This window comes from Scleropages formosus, chromosome 1 (assembly GCF_900964775.1).
Source record: "Scleropages formosus chromosome 1, fSclFor1.1, whole genome shotgun sequence".
NCBI classification, from domain to species: Eukaryota; Metazoa; Chordata; class Actinopteri; order Osteoglossiformes; family Osteoglossidae; genus Scleropages; species Scleropages formosus.
The window spans coordinates 46,041,612-46,060,127 of NC_041806.1; the positions used below are offsets into that span (position 1 = coordinate 46,041,612).

At 41.9% G+C, this 18,516-nt stretch overlaps 1 protein-coding gene across 4 annotated transcripts; it reads right to left on the bottom strand.

The window, feature by feature from the left end:
* Positions 1-5,345: 5,345 nt before the first annotated feature.
* Positions 5,346-18,506, bottom strand: ttc13 (tetratricopeptide repeat domain 13). 4 transcript variants are annotated; one of them, XM_018742374.2, is made up of 23 exons: positions 18,338-18,506; positions 17,312-17,406; positions 15,746-15,821; positions 15,564-15,634; positions 15,279-15,344; positions 15,021-15,113; positions 14,701-14,817; positions 14,256-14,366; positions 14,070-14,152; positions 13,754-13,895; positions 13,147-13,321; positions 12,887-13,043; positions 12,613-12,743; positions 11,356-11,488; positions 11,041-11,133; positions 10,832-10,915; positions 9,790-9,874; positions 9,513-9,622; positions 9,278-9,413; positions 8,735-8,814; positions 8,519-8,597; positions 7,923-8,002; positions 5,346-5,805 (listed from the first exon to the last, which is right to left on the bottom strand). In XM_018742374.2, the coding sequence occupies exons 1-23, from the start codon at positions 18,504-18,506 to the stop codon at positions 5,691-5,693; spliced, it is 2,481 nt and encodes an 826-aa protein (XP_018597890.1). In that variant the 3' UTR covers positions 5,346-5,690. The 4 variants fall into 4 exon arrangements, with proteins under 4 accessions (XP_018597890.1, XP_018597891.1, XP_018597889.1 ...); XM_018742375.2 differs by having other exon boundaries at positions 9,513-9,619; positions 17,312-17,409; XM_018742373.2 differs by having other exon boundaries at positions 17,312-17,409.
* Between the last annotated feature and the right edge of the window lie 10 nt (positions 18,507-18,516).

Below are 18,516 nucleotides of genomic sequence, written 5' to 3' on the forward strand. Positions count from 1 at the left end.
TCCGGCCTCTACCAAGAAAACATTTCTGTTCGGAAAATACAATATTTCATAACTTGACCTACGGTGATCTGTGTGTTTTAAGCTCATTCCAATAATCTGCATTCCGTTAAATACTGCAAATTTTGATTTTAATGGTGAAGTAGTTCGAACCGATGCGGCACCGCCGTCCGGAGGTGCGGTAGGGGAGATTTCCCAGCCTCATGCGTAACCATCAGACAGAGCTCTTCACACGCAGCTTGAATGGGGGCCCTGTTTTTATCTGCATGAGTTCCAGGGGACCCACTTCCCCCTGGCCTTAAGAGCTGTGCCACGGCTAGGCTCCAAGGTAGTGGGTGGCGGAGGGGCCACCCCGGCTGAGCGCTGCCAGGATCTGTGCTGCGGGAGGCCTGTCCTAAGGGCTTCCGCAGCGGTGGGGGTAGATGACCTTCTCGGTGTCGTCCAAGACGAAATTGCCAGCCAGCTTAAACCAGAATCACCACTTTGTCACAGGCATCGAGATGTTTACACGTAAAAATGTGTGAATGTAATACAACCAACCGCACAGTTTTCGACAAAAATGCTCCTTAACATTAATTTTATATGGTTGAAATGCAGTGTTCATTTTACAGTACAGAAAGCCACCTTTATGCACCAAAATGCACAGTCGTGCAAAAAAAGCCAGGAGCCAATAGAAGGAGTAGCAATGCTCTGCGGGAGTCCTCATCGCAACCAACAGACAACACAGAGTAAAGTATAACCATGGTACAAATATGGTTGGAACCAGAAGTCTGTTTGTATTTTGTAATTCCAACCAAAGCCGCAATCGAAAAAGTTTAATGCTACAGACGTCATTTATGGGTTAGGTTCTATAAAAATCTCATATATAGCTTTAATAAAGTGAAAATACTCTCGTTTCTCATTTTAACTTTGAGCAACATTAAAATTAAAAATTTAATTACCGTACATTTTTAAAGCCTGAAAATGAAATTACATTCTCCAGTCTCCAGAAACTCCTATTCAATACCCACTGACAAATTCATTTCATAAACATGCACCATTCTTTGCCTAGTTATTAATCACCAGCATTCAGGAAGAAAAAACTTAAGCTGCTGAGAGTTAAATGAAGGTCGTCCTATATTCCAGTTCCGTTTTGGTGCTCTTTACTTGAGTCTATCAGCTAAACATAGTTTAACTTCACAACAAACAGAAATCTCAGAAAATGTAACTAAAATGATATAAACTGGAAAATTGTTCGTATCTTCAAAAATTCACAACTCGAATGTTCGTAACCCGAAGAGTCTGAAGTCTTTTTTTCTGACCTGATACATGTCTTCTATGAGACGAGGATCTGCGAGAGGAAACGCTTTGCTGGACACCGGAAGCTTTGCATACCGAAGCACATGGTGGAATTTAAGCACTTTTGTGTACGACGACCCCACTCCAAATGTTCTGTAAACCTATAAAAAATAAATAAATAAGACAACCTCACAATGCATAATTTCCGAGGAAGGTGAAGGATGCAGGTTAGTCTGTTTCAGACCTGCTTTCGTCATCACATGCCGCACAGATACTGTAGAGGAAAGCCAGTCTGCATCCTCACCTTCCTTTCCAAGTCCAACACCATGTCATACTTGCAACCCGTGCCCTGCAGTATCGAGCAGCCTCCAGGGAGCCGTGGCAGACCACCAGGATTCACACCAACTGGGCATCCAGGGGTCTGGGCTCCATTTCGCAGATAAAACCACACAAAAAACACAAAATTGGTTACATTCGCTTACATGCTAAATCTTAATACCACGTTTTATTACACAGCTGGACTCTGGTATGGTAGAGATGGATAACGGCAACATGGCATCAAGCAGCTGTCTTTGTTCACCTGATTGTTCTTCAGCTCGGCCAGGTGGTCTCGTCACGGCGGTCAGACAAATTGTCTCGGTAGGAACAGCAGCAGATTCTCACCTGGCTGCAAGCACTTGCCCGGTGTCACAACCCTAAGTACGTGAGATATCATGAACGACGACCAGCACAGCTTCAATGGCTTTCTCATGGGACGGCTGCACTGCAAACCCAGAAGTGCGACAGAATTCCAGAAAAGGGTGTTTCGCAATGAAAAATATACTATGTTCAATTAAACTCTATGGTTTGCGCTTCGGACTTTGGTGACAATCATGTCCGTGGTCAGGTGTTCCGCCAGCAGGTTCTAGGACAGTAGAGTGTCGCTCATTTGGAGCTCAGACTCCAAGCGTTCAAGGAGAGCATCCCGTTCTACCGGCATGAGCAAAGCACAAGGACTTACAAGTTCAGTGGTCTTGGGTCACATGGGTCCACAAGACCAGCTTCTACACGACAGGACTTGATGGAGTTCAACATACTAAGCCATGATGTAGCTGAATGTTAAAGGAGCGGCTACAAATGACAGTTTGGTTTGGAAAATCAACCAAAGCATTTATTTAAATATATCCTGGAAATTCTGTACTTGTTAAACTTTTCCAAGTCATTTCAGCTGGGAATCCATTTATGTATTTTTTTTGGATTCTTTCAAGTTGGGTTCCTCTCCCTCTGGTAGAACAGCAAAGTTGCTCCTATTTTATCTTTAGTCTGTATTCCCTAGATGATTAAACATCCTGCTGTACCCTGTCCTGAAAGCAGGTCACCTTCCAACTCAGCATGACTCACTGCGGGGTATGAATAAATCTGCTTTGAACGGGAACTTTATTTCAAAGTGTGTTCCAACGTACAAATTTTTGGAAAGTGTGGTAGTGCTGCGGATGGCTTTGGTCCTGAGATGTAAGTTCAAATGACGAAGTTTGGAGCCACTCAATCTGTGTAGAGTTTGAATTTTTTTCCTATGTTTTCCTGGGTTTCAGGTGCTCTGGTTGCCTCCCACAGTCCAAAGGCATGTATTTTGGTTCTGTAGATGACTCTAAACTACCTGTAGCGTGTGTATATGTATGTGATTGCTCTGCGAAGCACTGGTGTCCCATTCAGGATGCAAAAAAAGTTTTAACTTTTTTATCCTGTCTCACCCCCTATGCTTCTGAGATAGGGTCCAGGACACTGCAACCCTGCACTGGACAAGCTATTACTAAAAATGGATGGATGGATGGATGGATGGATGGATGTGTGTGTGTGATGGTGACTCTGTAGAACCAGTTCACCTCCAGCTGGAGAAAGTCTTCAACCTCTTCCTGCACTTCTACATTCCTGTGAAATGTAACAAAAATACAAGACTTTAGTGCCCACGTTAAAAACGCAAATTGATTGTTGAAAACGCAGAGTCATTTCAGCACTTGGTCTACTTTTTAATTTCAAATGACCATGTGAAGAGCTCATCTTAGTGATAATACTTCTACCACAAGTCTACGCTACGCTTCTCGGTTAATTTTCGACTACAGCGCAGAAACCGCGATGACGTGTTCGGTACCCGTTTTACCACAATGTTACCTTGTTTATATCACACTGCAAGACATAAACCGCTTGAAATAGTGCTTGGAGCAAACAGCCAGAAACAGGGTGAACAAATTCCACATGGAGGTACAAGTCATGATTGTAAACCAATAAATTGGTTATTTGGTTTTATACTTAAATATTTATGAGATGGACCCACCAAGAGGGTCTCCTTGTTCTTCTTCTCCTTCTTCACCAGGCAGCTGGATCAGACCGCAGTCGAATGCGGTGAAATCCAGCAGGGCAGCAATCACAGTGGACTGGGACATGCTGGAGGATCCTTGCTCACTGTCACACTCACACACACACATATACATACACACACTAGTGATATATATTGATGTATATCATACATGCATACACATACATGGTGTATAGACACACCCATCTGACAGATACACAAAACACACAGATGCTCTACATGTTGGACCAGCAGGTGGCATAATTTTTAGAGCTGTTACTTTGCAAATAAAGATTACATTTAGTCATTTAGCTGACACTTTTCTCCAAAGCAATTTACGATATTAAGCTACTTAGTTATTTACCCATTCATACAGCTGGGTAATTTTACTGGAGCAATGTAGGATAAGTACCTTGCTCAAGGGTACTACGGCTGGAGGTGGGGATCGAACCTACAGCATTTGGCTACAAAGGCAGCAGCTGTAAAAACTATACTACTAGCTGTCCTGCATCTAAGCTTCAAAGATCAAGGCTTTGAATCACCACCCTTGCTGTAATATCGTTCATCTGGAATTGATGCAGTAAAAATTACTGTGCTTCACAGATATATAAAATTGGTTTAACTGTGAGCAGCGAGTGTCATTTATCAAGCCCTTACAACACAAATATAGCTCTAAGACGGACCGATTATAAGAAAAAAGCAGAAGTCATGTTCATTGCCAAAACAATTTTATTGGCCTCTTACTAACCTATTCCCACAGAAACCCCAACAGAATGGTCTTTTTGACAGATTGAAACAAACAAAAACATCCCTTTGGCCTTCTCCATAAACCAACACACTGTCACTGTTGTCCTCAAACCAAAAGTTACACAGTTCAATAACAGAATGATCGCTGCCAGTAAAATAAGAAAAGAGCAGCAGAAGTTCAAAAACATGTCAAAAATAAATAGCTACCGGATCGTCTGATCAGGGATGGAAACAAAATGAACCATTATGATGCATATTTTGACCTTTTCATTCATAATAAGAGGCAAGAGCAACCTGCACAACAGAGACAAAAATTCTTACTTTCTTCCAGGACTAAATGTAGAACATGTGCCATCATGGAGATTATTATTTCAAATTGGCAGAGATGATCAACCTGCTTTTACATTGGAAGATGTTGAGAAAGAGATAATAGAGACATTGTTTTACTTAATGGAACTCCATAATAATGCAAGGGAAACCCCTCCCGCACTGTCCAAGTCAGTAAAAAAGTTCTGAAAGCACCAAAATGAAAATATGAAATGATCAAATGAGCTCCAAAAACAAAAAGAAAACAAGGAAGAAACCAAACATTGCTTGTTTTTTATAAGATAATCCAGTAGTCAGTTTAGAATAGCACAGCCCTGAAAAGAATCAATTAAATAAACTTTCACAGTCTTTCTCTGCTTATAGGCTCAACTGCAATGCAGGATTTCAAATTAAAACTGAATAATGAATTAAATGTAAGGACTTCGCAACAGACAAAATTCTTCCCCTTCAGAAAGAACTTGTGTATTTTTTGACTATTCCAGTTTTATTACTTTATTTAAAAAAAAAAAAAAACCAAATCAATGAAGAGTCAAAAATAATTCCAGGCATAAATTATCACATAATTATTTGAACTGGCTTGAAAATATTCCTTAAATATTTAAGATCCTAGAATTATCATCAAAAACAGAATAAAATGTTTAATTCTAAAACTAAATGAGCTGTTTGGAATTAATACCAGTTCAGGAAATATTATAAATTAACAAGCAGGACACCGCTATTATAATATGTCCTGTATAGTCATTCAGGAATAACATCATTCAATTTCTTAAATTATAATGTTTTAAAAAAAAGCTTCTCACAGCATTGGGTCCATCACATCACGAGAAATGAGCAGCAGACAAGGATAATTTATAAACTGAACTTAAGGATAGAGAATTCATTGTGCTTTTGTTAGAAGGTGATTTGAAGATTGTTCTGATGCCGAGTGCCATAAGCATATAAGCAGAGAAGGCAGAGGAGGAGGTCAGGCCAATATCCACGTCCACGTCCACATCCATTGGGGTCACTGCTAGGATTTCTTCGGACAGTGTAATGTCGAGTCCGTGTTCAAAACCTCAATCATTGTTCTGATTGTAGGAAACGTTTCACCAACCGATGGAAGACTGTAGTACCAAGATGGAAGACTGAAAACAAAAATCATCCGTAGTTGCATATATATGTACAGGGGAGTGAGAGACAGAGGGGAAAAATTGTTCCAGTATTTGAACAATTATCGGGGTACTTTTACTGGAGCAATTCACGGAAAGTACTTTGATCAGGCTTATAGGCTTGTCTGGTATAATGATTGTAATTCATTTGTGAGGATTTGCTTGTAAAATGAATTCTCATAAGAAGAACTCTCTGTTACCAGTAAGTAGGGAGAAAATGTGCTCCTGAGCCAAAAAGGGTTTTCAGCAAACATGCACAATTCCTGCCTTTTAACATGGAGGGAATCTAATTCAAAACCAAGTCCAGAATATCCAAACTGCTCTATTTACCTTTAAATCCAGGTTTAATATTAATATTTTCAAAATTTAAAATACATAATGCATTTGTGTGCTTGCTTTCCCCTACCCCTTTCCCTCATCATGTATCTTACCATTTTCTCGTTTTGATTTGTTGTTTTATTCAGCTGGGGGATGGTGGTACAGCGGGAGCCTCATAGCACCTGGACTGTCAGTTTTGAGTGTGTTTTTGAATTCAGCTCAGTCTGTCCCAGAGTTTGCATGTTCTCCTAGTGTCTGCATTGGCTTCCTCCAGGTGCTTTGGTTTCCTCCCAGAGGAAGGACATGCACTTCAGATGAATTGGTGACGCTAAATTGCACACATTGTGTGTCCGTGCGCGAGTGACTGAGTGTGTATGTAACAGTGGTGGAGTGCTGCTCTGTCCAAATTGTACCCTATGCCATATGCTTGTTGGACAGGCTCTGGACCACCATGACCCTGCATTGTACAAGTGGATGGACAGTGTTGTTCTTTTAGTGTACTTTTTAAAGGCTGTCACTTTTTTGTTTTGCCGTTTTTATTTTTTAAATGCTGAGGTTAACTGTAAATGGCTTTAACTCATTTAAATTGCTGTAAACCATTTATCTTTCTTCTTTTTCTGTAAAATGCTTTGAAAAGCTGCCTTTAAATGTGATGCATAAAATAAAGATTATTAAAACATGAGAAGAGGGAATTCTCGTAATGGATTCATTGTAAACTCTGTTAGCGGTTGTAACCATTTTCTGCTGAGCTATTTGTATCATTTTGAAATAAACAATAAATGAAGAGTAATTAGATAATTATTTAGACAAAATCATTTCTAATGTTGCTGCCTTACAAAATTCTAAGCATTTTATTTCATGTTTGAAACTGAGAAGTTAAGACTTTCCTTTGTCTTTTCAACTTCTGCACATTCTTTAAAACTTTTTTGAATAAGGGAAAAATTTTTTATTTCAAAATTAAAATTTTACATTTTTGAGAGATGCTTGCCAGTCAACAGCTGGATATGAAACAAGAGAGAAGCACATAAGAAGCCACGCTTCAGCTAAGGGTAAAGGGCTGCTCAACGGCACCAAGACTCATATTTTTTAACATTTAACAACATTAACATTTATTTATTTATCAGATGCTTTTCTCCAAAGCAACTTCCAATGAACTCTCTGTCGTGTTATCAGCCCACACACCTTATTCACCGCGGTGACTTACACTGCTAGATACACTACTTACACCGGGTCACTCATCCATACATCAGTGCAACACACACACTCTCTCTGTCACTCACACACTAATTAATTGTTTAATTAATGTTGTGTCCTCATACAGTGCTTCTCAGAAGAAATTTGATTACAGCCTGTTACACAAAATACACACACACACACACACACACACACACACACACACACACACACACACACACACACACACACACATTTTCAGATCCGCTTGTCCCATACGGGGTCACGGGGAACCGGAGCCTACCCAGTAACACAGGGCGTAAGGCCAGAGGGAGAGGGGACACACCCAGGACGGGATGCCAGTCCGTCGCAAGGCACCCCAAGCGGGACTTGAACCCCAGACCTACCGGAGAGCAGGACTGTGGTCCAACCCACTGCGCCACCGCACCCCCTGATCGTTACACAAAATATGCAGTACAAATTACATTTTCATGCAACTTCAATTTCTCATAAAACAAAACCTGACTCTAATGGATTTATTCATCTAGAGCTTCAGTGAAGTCATTTAGGTGAAACTTATCACTCTCAGTGCAGCTACTCACCTCTGTAGATTCATCCAGCTCTTGGCTGTTTTACTGAAGCTGTCAGCGCTTGATGTTGTCATGGCTTCAAAGTCCAACAGCTGAAACAAAAAGCAATAATAATACAGTTTTTATTTTTACATTTGTTTTACACTAATGTACTTACACTTTTGTTGAATTACCAGAAGTTGTAGTTCTTGTCTTAGTCATTGTTTTATACCCATATAATACAGTGCTGCTTAAAAGTATGTGAACTCTATAGCGATGGTCATTATTTTTGTATAAAATATTAAAATAAACTTATAAAATTAATAATTATTTACACACCTGATTCTTCTAACCTACTTGGTATGACCAATGCACCTTGGGGTTAATATTTTTGTACCTGCACTACTTCTGTTTCTGCCACACATATAATTTCCTCTAAAGCAACATATGGAATTGGTCATTACACACCTGTTATGCCAAATGACAATGACTGCATCTGATTAAAATAATAATTTTGTGGTAAAACTAAGGGACACAAGGAGTTAACATGCTTTAAGTGGCACTATATATATGATTTTCATCAGGAGGAAAAAAACAGATGAATAATTTTTTAAATTTTGTCCCTTTACCTTTCCCTTAGGAATTCTTCCTATCACCTCCTTGCCACTGGCCATCAGTGCTCCCATCACAACGGAGTATGCCACAACGCTAAAATAAAATAAAATAAAATAAAAAAAAAAACCTGGCTGAGAAACCTTAGCTGAATCAAATAAACTCTAACAGGTGTGCTGCTTACTTTCACACTTTCATCATACACACTGCCTGAGAATGGTCTGGAAACGTACCTGGAACCTCTGGAGAGAGGCATCAGGTTACAGAAGTAATAGACCAGATACAGAACCAAGTTACACACAGCATCTGCATCCTGGAGAAAGAGAACAAACGTCAGGGGATCATAAACACAGTGGATTTTGACATCGAGTTCAACACAAGGCTTCTCACATTCCTGCAGCTCTCAGAGTTCATCTTTCAGCTGTAATTCTGTGGGAGTTTCTGTGAGCTAGCGCTGTGAAAGACTCCAAGGATCTGGAAGTTCAGCTCGCACCTTGTGAACACCACAGCTACCAGATGGTGCTGTTATTTTAAGGAGTTCATTTCAGACAGAACAGAATGTCCAGTGTCATAAGCCAGTTTTGTAGTCTGCCAGAATTAAATACGGCTGCATATTTTTTTTAAATTCCAAAAGGTAAAGGAAAACTCGGGACGTTCAAGCAAGCCTTTAATTTAAAAACCAGCTACAATGGCTTTGTATTTATGCAAGTGCAGGACCTCGTTGAGGACTAATATAAGGCAATTGAATTGAGGACGTGGAGAGGGTTTGACCATACCGCGAGGTCTGAGGACATCATGAGTGCCTTGCCCTTAGAGGTCAAGTCCTTGTAGAGCGACTCAATCTCAGACTGGTACTGCTGCGTTCGGTCCTCCGTGGTCTGGGAGTCCACAGAGAATAGCATGTTGCCTACCCTGCTCACCAGACACATGAAACATCGGTTTCCGTGACACGGCTCACTGCAAGAATTCCCAGAACACCACTTTTGTGGAAACACCGAAACAGAAACTGACCTGTCGCCAGTGATGGTTATAGTGAACCCATCATACTCCTTCCCTGGGTCTTTCAGACTGGGCACCTTGGAGTTCACTGTGAAGCCGTCTCTAGTCTTACTGTTAAACTGCTTCAGGAAGGAAACGGGACACAAACAGCTGAGTGAGAGACTTGAAGACAGATCAACAAAACAATGCTCTGCTGCCTGTCAGTCTTTTCCAGCTGTTAATCACAGGCAGGGAGACAAAGCTTTCATCGGGATAAATCTCAGCTGCTATTCTTACACTGTTCTATTACCTTCATTATAGGGAGGAGGTCCTCCACTTTACTGACACTTTCCAGTGCTTGTCTAACTTCAAGTAGTCCTCGGGGATTATATGCCCTGAGAGGGATAAATGCATTATTTCTGGTGCACTTGTGTTATGAACGGTTGAGACATAAATTTCCCAAGATAAATTTTTCCACATTTTTTAAAGGAAAAATATCTATTTTCTACTTTTTTCTAATAGCAGACCTGCCAAGCCAAGAGATGGCAGTAAAGTGCCTTTGAACAGATGAGGAGAGTTCACTTTAAGTCACTTCTATAGTGTTTACAGATTGTGTCCAATGTTCCCACGTGTCAGTGATCAAGAGAAAAAACATTTCTACTAAATTTTAATGTAACTCAACGGTAATAAAACCATGCTTAAAAACTGGACAATGAAATAACTTATATTACATAAATTACTACTATGGCAAAACTAACTTCATTTCTTATGGGGGCAATTTTTGAATCGCATGTCTCCAGGAACCTTTTTTGATTTGATTAGTTTTAATGTTGTAGGAAGTTAATGAAACATTTAATAAATAAAAGAAAAAAAGTTCTTTATTCCTCATAACTGTGTTCAAGAATTTTACAAACTAACTTGTAAAAAGGACATCTGTATTATTAACCTTTCAATTGTGTAGATAACTTTAGAGTGGTTATAACGAATGTTGGACATGCTTAAGGGACTGTGGAAATGTAAAAAAAAAGTAAATTAATTTTAATGTTATCTGAAGTTCAAAATGAAATGAATCTTACGGGGTATCTCTACTCATTATAGCTTAATCTACAGTTTTTACAGAATCTAACAAGCAAATAAACCAATGGACATCTGCATTGTTGTGCTTTCATTAAATGACAGTGGCAAAAGTGATTTACAGACAAACTGAGCTAGAGCCAATTGTGTTGACAAGTTGAAGAGTGCACAGAAATTCACGTACAGTGAAATACAGGAGCAATTTACAGACAAATAGCTATGAATATATTATAACGTTTACTCTGAGCATCAAAAACCTTATGAGGAACACTACCCACCCATGATACACCAGTATCCTGTCTTTGATGAAGTTGAGTATTTTGTCGAAGTAATGCAGATATCGTATATTGATAATCTGACCTCTGAAAAGAAGAAAAAAGAAGATGAGCTACACTGTTCAGTCAACAACAGGGACATTTCTAAAGAAAATGTTACAGGAGAACCACAGACGACAGACCGCTGCGATAGGAGATGCTTTAGGAGATACCTAATGAGGTTGATATGGTTGTTGAATCCTCTGCTAAGGCTTCTGGCTGGCATCTGGTCCAACCACAGAACTGGTTGATCTGGATCTGCGATTCTGCCAGAAACACATGAAGACAATGTATTGATTGATTGCCATCTGGCTGTGTGGAGAAAACAGAACAACAAGAGACTATGTAATGTAATGTAATGGCAGATCCAGCTTTTAGATAATAAGCCCCATTGTGTAGACATGACCTCTGCATTCCAACAACTGGTGGAGCTCTTCAGCCTTCAACCGGTACAATGTAATTCAGAGTGAAGGCCACGCCTCCCGTACCTCCTCCATTTCACAGCGATGTCGAACATGTCCCTCCACTGCATGAGCCTGGTCTTGCCGTTGACTCGCACCTTTGAGTTGCTCCAGGTGCGCTGCATAGCCTGCATGAGTTCTATGGTTGCCAAGCCCATGGCTGTGGAGAAGAAGAGAGCTCCAGCTGTAAAAATCAGGCATCACTGAAGGCATCCTAATTCCTATGTGCTAAACCACAGTAAACGGTAAATACCTGTTTAAAACATTAGTACAAGGTATAGCTAACCTTAAAGCTTAATTCCCGTACACTTACACAAAACAACTTGAAACTGTTAATAATTACTGAATACCACAATTCTGACTATTCAGGCAAAGCAGTCAGAATAAAAATAAGAATGTAGATTCTCTAGTGTTTGCCTGGCATTCCTGTATAAAACAGTCCTTAATGGCAGCATTCACTGTGGAATTTAAAAATGCATCAGATGACTTCCATGTGATTGGGCCGAGTCACATCAAAACCATATACTTACCTAATCTAATAAGATTCTAGGATGTAAAGAAAACAACATCTCCTTGTTTCAGACCCCTACAAATAATCATTTCCAACTATACTGGCTCATCCTATTACAACTCACACAGTGACAAATTTTTGAAGGTAAACATTTTCCAGTTACTTTCAACTACATTTTCTTCACTTTTCTATTTTTGAAATGTCTGTATGTAGCAGAGCGAATATGACAATACTTTACAGAGTCAATAAATGGCAATAAAAATGAAAAAATGAGTGGTACTACAATAATTGAACTTGTTCCCTCAATGCTAAGAGCTTGTGTCTAGTGTTTGGTAGAGGTGGAGATCAATAACAGGGGGACAAACACTGCTCATATGGGATGAATCAAACAACAATTAAAACTTGAATTTTAATGTAACTCAAAGTTAAAAATAAGAAAGTGCTACAAAGTATCAATTTATTGCAGCTACATCCAAGATTTTTACAGAACCTAACCAGCTAATAAAGTGATGTGAACCTCTGTTAATAACCTTTCGTTGTCTGTGTTTTAGCAGCAAAAGTGAGTTTGTAGATGCAAAAAACAATTTCGAAACAGACTTTTGGTCCAAATTTCATTTTTAAGCTGAGAAGCCAGCAGATCAAACTATAATGTTTTATGGAAATCCCAAATGAAGGGTTTCGGCTAGGAAACAACGGAAATGTAAAGAAACGTCCACATGGGAATAACATGGAGCGCTTCACACCAGCACTGGTGAAGTCCTCCATCCACCTACCTCTATGTATTCTACGATTGGGAAGAAACCCTGGAGTGCTGTACTGCATAAGGGCACCCAGGTGATCAGCAGTGCAAACAAGCTTCTGAACTTCAGTGTTATAGCTTTCAAAGTTCTGAGGTAGAACATCCCTGTGATGAGAGCAACGGCGTTAACACAAGCTGAGACAGAGAACGTCCAGTCACTGTCCCATGACTTTACTCAATGGCAACAGACCACGACAGAAAATGAAAGCATTGTTCAAGACTAACGCAGCCTGTTACACACCACTTACTTTATGTGCGGCTGCAATCCCGGCTGCTCCTCGTAGTCTTCTATGAGAAAAGGTAGGCTTTTTGCCCAGTGGTTCTTGAAGTTTCCTGGAAGATCTTGATCAATATTATACTCGGCCACAGGTATATCGAGATGAGAGTGCAAATAGCGAGAATATTCTGTTTGGGGGGGAAAAGGACACATGCTGTTACTCTGAGGGGAAACGGACCCGCAACAGCAAAGCAGTCTTATGCCTCTGTGAATTAGCTGTGCTGTTCTCACCTCGGAGGTATTTCACTTTGAGATACTCAGAGCTAGCCTTCTGCCCTAGCAGCGGGTCGTTCAGCATGACCTTCGTCTGGGCTTTGATGCCTTCGTAGAACTGGCCCATGGCAACGTGACTCAAGCCCTTCATATACTGGCAGACCTCGTTGTAGGGCTCCAGCTGCAGACATCTCTGAGGAGCACAGCAATGAAAGGGACACGTGTGGCCAAAAGAAGAGAAAGGTGGTCATATGGTGTATTACAGTATGGTAAGTACAGTAAATTTTAATTCCTCATTCCTTGTATGGTATAGAACAGTATAATATAGTATGAAACACTATGTTACAGAATGGCATAATATTCTGTACATGTTACTATGGCAACAGTAGAACTGAATATCACATAATACGGTACAGTATGATATAATATGTTACAGTATAGTATGATACTATATGTTTTGGTGGGCTATAGTACAGTAAAATTAGGTATTTACACTGAAGTCCATGTCACTTTGGAGAAAAGCATCTGCTAAATAAACTAATGCAAAGCACATGCAATACAGTACAATATGGTATAATATGGTTTAGTCCTGTACGGTACAGTATAGTACAGACACACTGGTCACCTTGAAATTGCCGATGGCTTCCTGGAGACTGCCGTGGTGATACAGCATCATCCCCCGCAGCTGTAGGGACTGGATGTGGTTCTGGTCCAACAGCAGAGCCTTCTGGAAGCTCTCCATGGCAGCTTCAAAGTCACCTAGCTCTCTACACACATACACACACACACAGGGAAATATTTAAAAAAAAAAAAAAACTGGCATGTAGCTTGCATTTGTAGTCACACCAATATACACGCTGAGGACAAAGGTGGCACTGAAACCCACCTAGGGAGGGTAAGTGTCACAACACAACAAACTGTCAGCAGGGGGTGGGTGTTACCTGTAAGCCTGCCCAAGACTTTTGTATGCATCTATGAAGTTGGATTTCAGTGTCAGCGCTTCTTTGAACGTCTCAATGGCTTCCTGGAACAGGCGAGGGGATTAGATCCGAGCAGGTCGCGGTAAACTCAGTACCACTGTTAAAGTCATCACGCCCGAGATTATCGTCCAGCGCCGAGGCCGTTACCTTGAGCATCCCTCTGTGGAAGAACGTCAGGCCTTTGTAGAGCATGGCAATGGGCTGATTCTTCTTCAGCTCCAAAGACTGCTGGAAGTCCTCCATGGCAGCAACGTAGTCCTGGGTGGAAGGAAAGGAGCAGGCAGACATTTCTGTGGCTTCTTGTTTTCCAGGGCCAGTTTTCTGTCCCCAAAGTGATGGGCAACTCAGAGAAAACAAAGCTATACTAAACTACTTACAATTATTTACTCAATTATAAAACCGGGTCATTTTCACTGTACTGGTTCAGGGTAAGCACATGGATGAGGGGTACTACAGAAGAAGGTGGGATTACAACCTTGGTTCTTTTGACTACAAAGGGACAGAACAGGAAACAACTTCACAGTGCTTGTGGCCCAGAAGTTGCTCTCTCAGAGTGAGACCTTCGCTACCCCAATACTGGGCCGAGACCCACCTCGGATATGAAGAGCAGCGTCCCCCTGTGTCTGTAGAGGCGGGCCGACGGCTGCAACTGGATGGCTTTGGAGAGGTCACTCAGAGCCTCGCTGATCCGCCCCAGCGGAGAAAGGATCTGCCAGACCGCAGGGGTTGAAGGTTCATCTGGTGTGAACTGCTTTTATGGATTCATTCAATTAAGCTCAAATACGAGACGAACGCCTGTCTGTGGACATCATGGCCAATGTACCTTCGATCATCTACCCACTCAGGAGATGCACTGGAACGGAGACCAGCGAAACCCCTCTCATAATGACAACACACAAGCTAGACACACACCTCGGCTCGCTGCTCGTACACCTCCGGGTGGCTCGGTTTCAGGGCGATCACCCGGCTCAGCTCGTACAAGGCCAGGTCTGCGTTCTTAATGTCCTGCAGGTGGGGAGACAACGGCACAGCCACACCATTAGAGAGAGCAGAGCGCACCCTTGGCCTTTACCAGTCTTCACCCAAACACGCTGATGCCTTTATATCTCCCCTGGGAAGAATTTGCTTGTTTCAGCACTTTGGGGACTGTGGAAAGAATAGGGAAGCTACCTGCAGGCTCTTCTTTCCGTAGGCTATCCCCCTGCCGTAGATGGCACTGATCAACTCTGGGTCGGCCTGCATTGCGGAGAAGGAACCCAAATCGACAGAAAAACACAGACTAATCACACAGCCACATCTGATCTTCTTTCGCTGTACAACCTCTGCCGATACTGATACGGTTACTTCATCTGTAGGATTTACAATGTGAATAAATTTTGACAATTTACAACTACAGTTCTATTAAATACCACAGCATAAAGGCAGCAAAATGTTAGTAAAAACAACTCTACAAACCTGTAAAAGTAAGGAAAAGTGCTTGATGGCCTCGTCATACAGGCCGTTGGCAATGAGCACATAACCTATTGCTGAGAGGGAGGGAGAGACACCTTAATTCATTTGACAAGACCAGATTTGTACAGATATACACACAAGCATTTTTAAACGCATAAATATCAGCGTATTAGTAGTTGACTTACCCAGCTCTTCATTTGTGTTGTAATTATCGACAGGGAAAGGGAACCGCTTCTGCTCAATGAACAACTTTGCCTGGCTCTGGAGATACAAGTAAGGTTGGTAATGGTTACAACATTAAATACTGTCTATATCGGTAAACAACTAAGACAAATGAGTTTTCTTCAAACCAATGTAACGTCCAAGAACACGCAATCCAACAAGGCAGGCATTTAAACTGACCAGTCTGGAAAGCTACCAGGCTAAGTGTAAATCAAGTCAAGAAGTACAGGAATTTATTTGTGCTCCATTTCCACCTAAATTAAATCAACATTTATTCATTTAGCAGATGCTTTTGTCCAAAGCGACGTACATCTCAGCAAAAGTACAATTTACGCATTATTTAAATCCCTTTTTAAATCCCTTTATTTAAATTGTACAAAAGTGCAATTTATGCATTATTTAAATCCCCTGAAACACTGCCTGGATAATCTTTCCTATATTTTATATAATGAGGCTGTATTCATATTATTTTAAGTAGCCTGACCCCCAATTCTGACACATTTTTGTCAGTATTTTCACTAACAACACAATTACTTACACTTACCCTGACCTTTTAATTAATTTTACTACTGGTGAATAGACACATACGATATCTCTATGCACCACTGTTTAAATCCAGTTCATCATGATATGCACCTCACATACACACACACACCTTTGCTGAAGCTGCTTGCGGCAAACAGGACCCTAATCCGGCAACACAGGGTGCAAGGCTGAGGGGGGGGGGGGGGGACACCAAGGACGGGACGCCACTCCATCACAAGGCAACCCAAGCAGGACTCGAACCCCAGACCCACCAGAGAGCAGGACCCAGCCAAGCCTGCTGCGCCACCCTGACATGCACCTCTTCTTACCCAATTTTTGGTTATTTTGGTTCTTCATTTGAATGTGTAAAGGTATATACATCTATATCTGTGTGAGTACAGATGTATATACATACGCAACGTCTACAACTGCTTGTCTCAAGTGGGGTCATGGCAAAGCAGAGCTTAACCCAAGAACACAGGACACAGCCTGGAGTGGATGCCAGTCGGCCGCAAGGCACCCCAAGCAGGACTCGAACCCCAGACCCACCACACAGCAGGCCCCGTCCAAACCCGCCGCGCCACCGTACCCCCCTACAGACATGTGTAAAGAAGTATATGTTTCAGTTGTCTTTCTGCACTATTCTTTTTAATTCTGTTGATTAAAGGTTTTGTTTATCGTAATCTGCACGGCAAATATTTTTGATACGTTGTGTCAATTATGTCAAACTGCCACGTGATCTCCGCAGCGAGTATACGTCACTGCTTACGCTATAAACTTGCTCGCTGATGAAGGCATTCTGTTGAAAAGACATCCGCGTCGTCCAAACTACGGACCGATTTTGGTGATCTTGAGTGAGCTCTCCCACTGAGCTCTCCTTAAGCTCAAGTTATTTTGAAACAATGTTTATCTGTTCATGTAGAATGAAGCCAAACTTTGACCGGCATGACCTAGACGGGGTTCAAGCAACCCAGAAATCAGGCAGAAAAGAAAAGCAATCTCACCACAATCTTCTCAGCGTTAAGAGAGAAGACTGACTCGCAGGGCGGATTCCCGCCTTCCTCGCAGTCTGGATCATCCAGCTGGAGGATGGAGGACTCTGCTGGGGAAAGGACACACACACACACGAACACCGTTAGGGGAAGCGAAGCTGATCCTTCCAGCATCAGGTCATGAGTTTGCCATTAGCTGCATTACATGTTAAGCTGCACACTGACGCTACAGCAGCTGTCACATAGCAAGGTGTGCATCTTTGCAGCCAAGGCAACAGAAATTTTACAATTATTTTAACAGTAAAGTGCTGTAATGTTGAACCTGAACCAGTCAGTTTCTTAAGGTTCATGGGACCTTTTTTTTTTTTTTAAACATTTATTCACTTAGCTGATGCTTTTCTCCACACCAACTTACAATTATTTACCCATTTACACAGATGGGTAATTTTCCCTGGAGCAATCTAGGGTAAGTACCTTGACTCAACAGTAATACAGCAGAAGGTGGGATTTGAACCTGCAACCTTGGGGTCCAAAGGCAGCAGCTCTAACCACTATGCTACCAGCTGCACCACACATTTGTGGTTATTAGCTGACTGAGCCTGAAACACTGAGGCCTCATTCCTCCCTCCCAGTCATCACCCTGTCCTCTCCCTACCCATGTGCCGCCCCCATACCTCAGTCATCATTCTCCCTTCCCTTGTCTCCTGGCCTCATGTCTCAGCTGTCACTCCTCCTGCCTCAGTCATCACTCTCCCTGCCCTGTGCGCGTGTCTCCCTCATCCATCCTCCCCTCATCACCCTGCAGCCATCCCTGTCAAGCCTTGCAACCATCATCAGCCCCAGATATTCTGATTGCTCCCTACTCATTTCTCAGTGCTCTGTACTTAACTTAGTGCGCTGCACTCAGTCATCCTGTCCAGTCCTCTACACTCAGTCCTCAGTCCCGCATGTCCAGCCTCCTGTCATTGGACCCGGAAGAGACTCGTTGCTGCACCGGGACACTTGACAGTGGAGGACGTGGCACAACCAAACTCTCACCACAGTCCGCCGCGTACTCCTCCCACTCGGATGGGGAGCTGCAGCCATGCTTGTGCAGCTCGCTGTTGAAGAACGTCAAGGTAGAAAAAAACTCCGAGGAAAGGGCTGCTGGGCACAAATACAGCAATAACAGCGCTACCACAACAGCACCCCGGCCAGCAGGTGCCATGTTCCGTGTC

What these genes read in the sequence shown, in the direction of transcription:
- ttc13 (XM_018742373.2), bottom strand. Translation starts at nt 18,506, where the DNA reads ATGGCACCTGCTGGCCGGGGTGCTGTTGTGGTAGCGCTGTTATTGCTG. An exon ending in GGATTGCAGCCGCACATAAA is followed by an intron (nt 12,744 to 12,886) that starts GTAAGTGGTGTG and finishes CTCTCATCACAG; the next exon opens with GGATGTTCTACCTCAGAACT. An exon ending in TGATGTCCTCAGACCTCGCG is followed by an intron (nt 8,815 to 9,277) that starts GTATGGTCAAAC and finishes CTCTTTCTCCAG; the next exon opens with GATGCAGATGCTGTGTGTAA.